Genomic DNA, 10,068 nt, shown 5'->3' with positions numbered 1-10,068 from the left:
AACCCACGCTGCACGGGGAGAACATGGAGACTCCACGCAGAAAGATCCCGGTGCCCCCACTGGGATGCGAACCGGCGACCTTCTTGCTACGAGGCAACAGTGCTAACCAACTGCACCTAATAGAACTCCAGACGTTACTAATTATGTTGAAAGCCAAAAACAGAGTTTTACCAGGAAACCTGCAGAAGTTGTTTGTGTTTACTTCAGAAGATGAAAATCATAGAAGAAGATTTGATTTTAAGCACCAGGCTGCTCGGACTACCTTGAAACAGATGTGTGTTTCAGTTGTTGGTGTAAAAATATGGAATTCCCAACGACAAGATTTAAAAGGTTGTACAGATATTTATAGATTTTTTTTTTTTAAAAAGTGCAAACATAGAAAAAATTGTCAATATGTACTAGAAACCTAAATTGGACATTAAGGATCAATTGTGTTGAGTTGTAAAATTTTACTTGTTTTGTTTGTTTTTTCATTTTCTTTGTTTTATTTCGTTTTGTTATTATAATCAAAGTGGTAATTGGGTAGGTTACTGAAAATCAACTGGATGTCATATCGGACCATCTTTTCTTTCTTTTTTTTTGTTTTCTCATTTTATTTGTTTAAACAGGGGGCAGGCAAATACAAGACATTTTTTTTCTTCTCGCTGCTCCGTTCCAATCATGGAGGTGCTGATTTGAAAATGTAGAGTGCATTTATGTATGTTGTCTACCTTCATGAAAGGAACAAATAAATAAAATAAAAAATAAATCAGATTCCGTTTCTCAGACAGACACAACCTGCAGGTCAAAAACTGAGAAGGTTCTGGTGTTTGTAGTTCATGTTGTGACCATCTTCATGCAGCTAATTGGAAATCACAGGTTTGGTGTCAGTGATCACAGGTGGATTCACTTCTGTTTTCTGTGAGGATGGCTCAATGAGGATATAAGTATCTGGTCCCAACTAGTCAGGCAGAACCGATGAAGCCTCTTGGATGAGAGGTGGAACGTCTTCAAGGAACTCTTAAACAACGAGAAGAATTCACTTTTGGTGCCTCCATTTTTAGTATAGTCTCTCTAAAGTATTTGATTTTGACTGTTTGNTTAACCTCAACATGTTTTTGGACTGTGTGGGAGGAAGTTGGAGAACCTGGAGAGAACCCACGCTGCACGGGGAGAACATGGAAACTCCACACAGAAAGATCCCAGGTGTCCTCACCGGGACGCAAACCGGCGACCTTCTTGCTACGTGGCAACAGTGCTAACCACTGAACCACCTTGCAGCCCTGATAGAACTCCAGACGTTACTAATTATGTTGAAAACAGAGTTTTACCAGGAAACCTGCAAAAGTTGTTTGTGTTTTACTTCAGAAGATGAAAATCACAGAAGAAGATTTGATTTTAAGCACCGGGCTGCTCGGACTACCTTGAAGCAGATGTGTAGTTCAGTTGTTGGTGTAAAAATATGGAATTCCCAACGACAAGATTTAAAAGGTTGTACAGATATTTATAGATTTTTTTTTTTTAAAAAGTGCAAATACAGAAAAAAATGGTCAATATGTACTAGAAACCTAAATTGGACATTATGGATCAATTGTGTTGAGTTGTAAAATTTTACTTGTTTTGTTTGTTTTTTCATTTTCTTTGTTTTATTTTGTTTTGTTATTATAATCAAAGCGGTAATTGGGTAGGTTACTGAAAATCAACTGTATGTGATATCGGCCCATCTTTTTTTTGTTTTCTCATTTTATATGTTTAAACAGGGGGCAGGCAAACACAAGATTTTTTTTCTTCTTGCTGCTCCTTTCCAATCATGGAGGTGTTGATTTGAAAATGTAGAGTGCATTTATGTACAAATTATGTCGTCTACCTTCATGAAAGGAACAAATAAATAAAATAAATCGGATTCCGTTTCTCAGACAGACACAACCTGCAGGTCAAAAACTGAGAAGATTCTGGTGTTTATAGTTCATGTTGTGACCGTCTTCATGCAGCTAATTGGAAATCACAGGTGGACTCAGTTTGGTATGGTGTCTATGAAGTTGCTCCATGAGGATATAAGTATCCGGAACTCCCAACTAGTCAGGCAGAACCGATGAAGCCTCTTGGATGAGAGGTGGAACGTCTTCAAGAAACTCTTAAACAACGAGAAGAATTCACTTTTGGTGCNGCCACCTGATCTCTAGATTTGACTTTGAGAACTAATAAGAAACAAATCCTGAGCTGTAGGAATGCAGTATTTCATGATCTGTGATCACTTCTTTTCCAATTCCAGTCTATGGGAGCCAGGGCTTTTTGGAGCCAGGACTAGCGGACGTAGTGATATTGCAGGTTTTTGACACGTCCAGGTTAGCTTCATTTTTCAGGGCTGGTTGCTACGTCCATCTTTTATACAGTCTATGGTATAGATGAGGGGGTTAACGCCAAAGTGGACCAAACCACATTTACCAGTTTTAGAGGAAAATGGAGTCGAAATTTTGTGTTGCTAAAAAACAATCCTGGTTGTTGGAGGAGTCATTACATGCATCTAAAGATGTTTCAACACTGTCCAGAGACAGAAACAGCTGCTTTGTGATGACTGTTGAAGTTTTAATTCTACTGAGTGCCAAAGCGTTTTCTATTTTTTGTGAAAAAAAAGTTGCTAAACAGCATTAAAGAGTTTACATGGGTCATCACAAGAACTAGAAAGACTTTTGAGGACCATGGGGTAGAAACAGATGCTTGGTGGTGGTTCATTAAGTTTTTATTTTACCTCACCATACCTACGAGTTGAGTTTTTGCCATCTTGAATCGCAAACACGTGCAGCTACCTGCACCCGCGACATAATATAACATAATAATAATAATATAGTAACTACATTTTTATGCCAAAACCATCATGGGCCAAACATCAAAGCGGCATTGTGACATTACTAGTGGGCTGTTGGTTGGACCACTTTGCCACGAACTAGTCGACCATAAACACAATAAAACTCTACTTTGGATTCTTTGTGCTTTAGCCGGCTTTGGCACTGAACCCCTCAGATATTTCACTACTTACATTTTGAATTTGTTTCCATACGTGTTTCCTCTCTGCTCTGGTTACAGTTACAGTTTCTCAAGGAATGCCAAATCACAGATGTTGAAGGACAGTAGAAAATCCAACAATTCTTCCTCTTTTTGGAGTTTTTGGTTCTGATCAATGGTGTCATTTTGGTGAATTTCAGAAAATAACCTGCCTTTGAAACCCAAAACCCGCCAGTACGCTTTGGAGAGTTAAGAACTGATCCAAGCAGATGCCCTACGCCAGGAGGGTATTGGTCTGGCTTCACACACTACTCACTAACAGAATGACACTTGGGGCTTCAGCCAAGTTCTGGGATTGTGATTTACTGTATTCAGTCCAGTGACCTTCACCACCTCAAGGCAAACACATATTTAATGTAGATGGAGCTGTGATTAAAGCATGTACATGTCTGTAGATCTTCCTCCCCGACTCAGCTTCTCATTCTTCCTTCTTTTCCTTTTTTTCCTCTCACCCACTTTCACACATTTGTTCTTATTGTCTCTCCTTTTCCCTGTAAATTTGCTTATAAAGGGTTCCATAAACCCTAACTCATGCCCAGGGCGCTTCACTCAAAACTTGGAGCAAACTTTCTTTATTTACTGCGATGCTTTTAATAATAGCTGCGCAGACATAATGCTGAACTCCACTCTTTTTATAAAATATACATATATTTTGCTCGTGCGATTGTCCACATTAATTCTGCTCCTTACATTGTTTTTCATGTTAATCAAAATTGCCTCGTAGAAATTACATTCGCACCATACTAATTTGCCAAAGTAAATATATTTTTGATGAAACATAATGCCACCTGGCTTCTATTTTCTTTTAACGTAATAAAGAATAATGTGAATTATTGTGCCCTTGCAACTTTCTACATACTTTCTTTACGCTGTCAGTGAACCATTCAATGCCAGTGTATGCTTTTGGTTTGTTTTTTTTGACAGTACAGTATCTGCTTGTAGGATCTGCAGCAATATAAATACTTTTTATGGTTGCATTTGGCACAGCACTTAGCAGGGAACCATTGTGGTCTGAGTTTAATACAGCAGCAAAAGTCCTTGGTGCCTTAAAGCATGTTATTAACATTTAAACTTCGCCCCAAGTGTTATAAACTCGACCGCACACAGTAATCACACCTCATGATGTGAACCTTGACCTCCGGTGTCCGAATAAAGTTTCGGATGCAAATCATTCTCTCCATCCATCATCTTTGGGAACGTTGGTCACACCATCGCTCGCTGCGGAAACGTCCGTTTTCCAAGTACGCTGAACAAAAATGCGGCACTTTGTTAGAGTCTATCCACTCTTTTTAACTCAGGGGAATAAGTATTTCTTGTTCTAGTACCCAACATCTGTACAACAGCATGGAGGTATGCTGGAAACGACAATGGGCAGATGGAGCAGAAATAATCAGCCAGTAGATAAGGCACATATCTGCAACTCATGAAGTTCGAGAGGCTGGTTTGTGGAAGGTTGTCCCACGATTCCTGAAGGGCTCGGGGAAGATGGCGGACAGTTTGGGGGACAAGGTGTTGGAAACGTCCATCCAAATGTTGGTCCATGCCAACATCACAGACAACAAAGCAGTGTCTGTGGTGCTGGTCACTCTCTAATCACTGTCCTTCAAAGCCCCTCCAGACTAAGGTGTAACTCGGCGGTGGAGGATCTGTCACTGACTGAACAGCCCTCTCAAAAACGTTTTGTGCACAGTTGGCTCGTTTATACTGAAATGAGGTTTTTAATTTTCGTCCTCAAAGTCAGAAGAACATTTGCATGCCGCCTTTACATTTTTAGTTACATAGGCGGCAGGAGATAATTCGTAGCTGTAAAAATTTGGCTGCAACCAATCAGAAACACCACAGAGATTTGTTTTTATCCTTGGAGGTCATTTCTTTTTTTTTACTCATCCTACTACTCTGTTCTTTTTGTGTCTTCTCTTTCTCCTCTGAAGTGGTGGGACTCTGCTGACAGTGAGTGGGACCAACCTCGCAACCATTCGAGAGCCAAAGATCAGGGCCAAGTACGGCCAGGCAGAATCCTTTCATGTAAGTGTTGATGTGACTGACATGCACTAACCGACGGGGCCAGATTTAAAGACACACCCGGCAGCATGCGCAAGCTTATGCTGCACAAACCTGAACTCGCTAACACGAAGCCGGCACGCAGTACATACAGTATGCATTATTCAGATTTACACATACATACATTCATTAACCGCCAAATACATTCAGATAGAACCCTCCACATGCAAATCTACAAGCGACTATTTCTGCGCCGCTGAAGGTGGCAGACAGTCTGTCTCAGTGTGTTGCTGGCGTCTCCTCTTTCTCGAGCTACAGCTTCAGACATCTAACGCTACCTCAGGCCATATAGCTTTTCAAATGTCACCACTCCTCATGAGTGTTTGTGTCAGGGAAAAAAAACTAAAACTAAAACCACAGCCCCAACATGAGAGATTCTCTGTGTGCGAGTAGAAAATGTTTTAGGAGAATGAAGAAGAAACGGGGCAAAAAAAACAATCCATGCAAACCTGAAGTCCCATTTAAAGGGTTGAAGAGTTTCATCAGTTCTGTAGAAAACGCTCACAGAGCACTTTGGCGATTGTCACAGTGAGTTAAAGCTCTTCACTTGTCAGGGTTAAGAACTGAACTCCAAACAGAACTAAGGCACTTGAACCTGCAGATAAAGCCGTCGTTTATTGAGGCAAACAGCCCGCGTGATGCATCCCACATAGCCCTTTATCAAAGTACTGCTTTGCACTTAGAGGGGACCATGTTTTTTGAATGTTGTCACCCATTTACGACAAATCGGAGTTCGGTTTGTTCCAGCGCAGCATAACAAACACCACGCGTGAGATAGAAAATCAATCACAGTGGACGTCATGTTAGCATTTAGCTTCGTCCAAGTGGCACCACTAATCCACAGCAATGGAACCATATACATCTTCATCAAGGTCAATTAATAGGCTTCTTTTTTTAATTTGTTCCAACACATGATAGCGTGGTCCTCCGAGCGGTCCTATAAATTGATCCAAGCACGGCCGTGACATCACGTATTCATGTATTCTCCAAAGCAATGATGTAAATACCGCTCGGCACAAGCAAAGGCACAGAGCACATTGCCCGTTATTAACAGTTGATCATAAATTTGCAACCAATTTACATTTCCAATAGGTCTAACAGCACTGTAGTTTCACAGGGCATTGACTTACAAAAAGGATGGGTTATTATACCCAACAGATCCATTTTAAAAGAAAATTATAGCCTGCAGGTTATTCTTGGTGTTTCTAAAAGAGGCAGCGGCGCCTGTTTTGCTCGGCGTCTAACCGTTTTTGTAAATAGAACGATGACATTACAATCTGAATATTTAAAAATGCATTAGAGATACCCAAGATAACATACCATAACTTCTCCCAATGACTTAAAACCAACAGCCACGACTGATTTCTTGTTCTTTGTGTCCGTTTCAGAACTGCACCGTGTACAACAACTCGGTCATGGTGTGCCTCGCTCCGTCGGTGGCGGACTCGGAGCTCGGCTTTTCCGAGACCGGCACCGGCCCGGATGAGATCGGGTTCTACATGGACAACGTGAACGCTCTGGTGGTGGTCAACGAGACATTCAGCTACTACCCCGACCCCGTGTTTGAGCCGCTGAGTCCCTCCGGCGTCCTGGAGCTCAAACCCACGTCGCCACTTATCCTCAAGGTCAGGAAGACAAAAAAAAAAAAAAGAAAAAAAAAAAAAAAAAAAGAAACTTCAGAAACTTTTCTCTACCCGGCCGCACATTTCAGTTTATTTTATCGCGGCTGTGATCTGAGGTATTTGTCTTACAAACAGCACTGGCGAATACATATCTAGGAGGCTTTATAAACACTTTAACTTCTCAGGGACGTGTTCTACAATGCAGCTGTGAAGCTAGAGAGAGATTGGAGAGCATATTTCACACAGCGCGTGCAGCGGGAAGAAGGTTATTGACACCTACGCAGATTTATACACACGTTTACTCAGTGTTGGAAAATAAAACAAATTTCAAGTTAATTTAAAGTTTCTCTTTTGAGGTTTTAGCCAGAGGTTAATAAAAAGTTTTTGGGTTTTTTTGTGCCTGGCCCACAACTTGTGAGCAACATCAGTGAACAGAAAAATAGAAACCCAGACATAGAGGACGAGGTTTGGTTTCTGTATGTAGTGAGTTTGTATCACACGTCATCCTGCACTGACCGACATATGGTGGGATTCTTTAGATGATTGTATAAAAACCATCAGGTCAGATTTGATGGGAAATCTCTGTGACGTTCACTAAGCGACGCCCCTTTTAGTCACTGTTCACGTCGGTTGTTCCATTCCTGTTTGGCACGATGCAGTTTTCACTGACAGCGGTGGCAACTTGAACTGAAGTAACCGTCCCTGTCCGATTTTAGTAAGCAGTTGAACATTATCGTCAATTGTTACTTTAAAAATATTTCCTAATTAGTTTTAAAACCTTTTCAAAATGAATTCAAAACTGCACTTAATACAGGCTACATGCATAGACTATTACGCCAACACTACTTCACTAAGATGCATCCTCACAAGCTATCTGTTACGATCCAGCCTCTAGGGTCAGCTGGATGTAACGAAAACCAGATGGAAATGGTTCAGGTAACACAATTTAGTAACCTAAATAAACATAACAGAACGGTGACGACACAAAGAAAGCTGCTGGATGTTGCTAAACATCAAAGAACCAAACGAAGGCGAACAGCATGTCCAACGCTAACTAGCAGAAATCAACGCTAGACTCCTGCGCCAAAATTAAATATCCACACATAACAAAAAAAATAACTAAAACAAACTAGTGCCTCAAAACACACGACACAATTAACTTCTTCACAAAGTTGGGCAGCTACTAACTAAGACTCTGATGAAACTCCCACACCGAGTTAGTAGCTGCCAACAGAAGTTACGCTTCAACAAAATATTTATAATATTTAGTAGAAATGGAAAGAAAGAAGCAGCGTTGTTTTAGAACACACTGTGTGTCTCTGTAGAGATCATTAGTAAGTATGACAGGGGAAACTGTAAGATCAAACTGTGTTTTTGTGCTCGCTGTAGGACAAGTTATGTGAAATTGGTAAAGGTAATTAAGTGAATGCCGACACACTATTTGGTTGTAATTACCAGTGAAACAGCAAACACACTAACAAGCCATGCAAATGTAATTACATCATTTCATATTGTGATGCCGTACGTGGCTGTTTTTTTTAAAAAAGTAGCTGCAACATTAATTACAAAGAGTCTGTATGGCTCTTATCTGATTTTGAGATCATCCTGTGATATACGTTCGTCTTTGATGATGTTGCCTAGCATCGAGCAACTTAGCATCCTCCCACAAGCGGCAGCAACCCTGCTGAGAACCTGCGAAACTTCAAACTCAACACTGCACATCCTCGGGTCCCCGGTGATACACCCACCCAGTTTGAAGTGGATCAGATGTATAGTTTTTGAGATATACAGCGAACAGACACACACACACACACACACACACACTCCTTCCTTTATTGAGATGTATGTAGGATTATAACAGAATGTTCCAGTCAGTGTGTTTGGTGCTAACATCTGTACGGAGCAGGACGGAGCCATGAGGATCTGATAGAAGCATTTGTTTACCTCTGCAGTTTAAGAAGATATGCAAGAGTTTGGATCATATGTTAAAGCTGCTTTCTGTGCTTCTGCTTTTGATTTTGGAAAGGATAAAAACACCTCTGCTAGAACATGGTGCAGAGAGAATCCAAGGCTTGACATGTCTGCATAGCTGAATTTAAAAAAAGGATGACTTCTCTGGCGAGCGATGCCGATATTATCGATACTATAAGTTGTGATTCTTTTTTTTAAAACTGACTTTTTAACTGGATGTTGATCCCGAGCAGCCAAACAAAACGCGCGTCTGTGTTTTTGTTATCGGTGTAGCGGTGGATAGATGTTTTTCTCCCAAAGGGTTTCTTCTGCTTTCAGCTCGACTAGAAGAGACTCAAACATATTGAACCTATCTTGCATTAATAATGGCGCAGCCTTCTCAGACGGACACACACAAACTTTCTTTTTTTTTTCATTCTAGAGAAAGAGAGAGAAAAAAAACACAGCTCTCAAATGTGTTTACAAGGTCTCTCGGAGGAGGGAGAAAAAAAAAAAAACGTACAAATTCATTATTGAAAGCTGAAAGGAAATGTCCACACCTTCCAAGGCCAATTTCTGTCCTTCAGTAACTAACAAGAACTTATTTGACTGCAGTCCTCCTCCACAGCCTCCAGCCTTCTTAAATAACAGTCCTTTCAATTTGTGTAATTATTTATTTTTTATTTCCTGGTGCTGGAAGGGCAGCACGGACTCGGGGGTTCCGAAACATTTGGATTACATTGGTTTTCATTAACAGTGATTGGACATTAAGTATGTGGAAATTAATTGGCAATTTTCTGAGTCGCGCCTACGTGTCGTTGCATTATCTGGCTAAGCTCACCTGAAATGTTTAGTCAAAGAGTGAGTGAATTAATGTGTTGTTGCCGACTATGCTTATGTGATATCACTAAATTACCTGAAATAACCGGCGGATTAGTGTCTGCAAAGGTAAACTAAATATTCTCAAGTGCACGCATCGTGTCATTGAACCGTGGCGGTATGTGGGTTTTATACAATAAAGAGACAATATAAAATCTTTCAGATCAATGCCGCTGTAATGTGTTGCATTGAATCTAGGGCTCTTTAATCTTCTTTTTTTTTTCATAGCAGAATGCGCCTTGACTATCTCTTATGTTATCACAGAGAGCGCGTTACGCCGCTTATTTCCGTGAAAGAGATCGAAAAGCGGCGTAACCGTTTCTTAAATGATAATTTATTAGCAAAGAGCCTCTCTCGATAATTTGCCAAAAAAATCTCCTGCTTGGCTCGAGAGATGGACAAGAAAAAAAAAAAAACGCAATTTGTCGAGATGCGGGGCAGATTCGCGACAATTAATTTCTCATCTGTAGTGTGTTTTTTTAACTCGGGGTGTGTTGGTGAAAGAGAAAAAAAA

At 40.6% G+C, this 10,068-nt stretch overlaps 1 protein-coding gene across 1 annotated transcript in view; it reads left to right on the top strand.

The window, feature by feature from the left end:
- Positions 1-10,068, top strand: part of LOC103352827 (plexin-A1-like) — a 271,387-nt gene that overhangs the window by 191,014 nt on the left and 70,305 nt on the right. Inside the window, 2 exon segments of the mRNA XM_008275498.1 lie at positions 4,974-5,067; positions 6,492-6,728. Of these exon segments, the coding sequence (XP_008273720.1) occupies positions 4,974-5,067; positions 6,492-6,728 (331 nt within the window).

The sequence above is a fragment of the Stegastes partitus genome, unplaced genomic scaffold (genome assembly GCF_000690725.1).
Source record: "Stegastes partitus isolate 25-593 unplaced genomic scaffold, Stegastes_partitus-1.0.2 Scaffold53, whole genome shotgun sequence".
Lineage (NCBI taxonomy): Eukaryota > Metazoa > Chordata > Actinopteri > Pomacentridae > Stegastes > Stegastes partitus.
The sequence above is the reverse complement of the archived record's forward strand: the minus strand, read 5'-3'. Positions and strand labels throughout refer to the sequence as shown.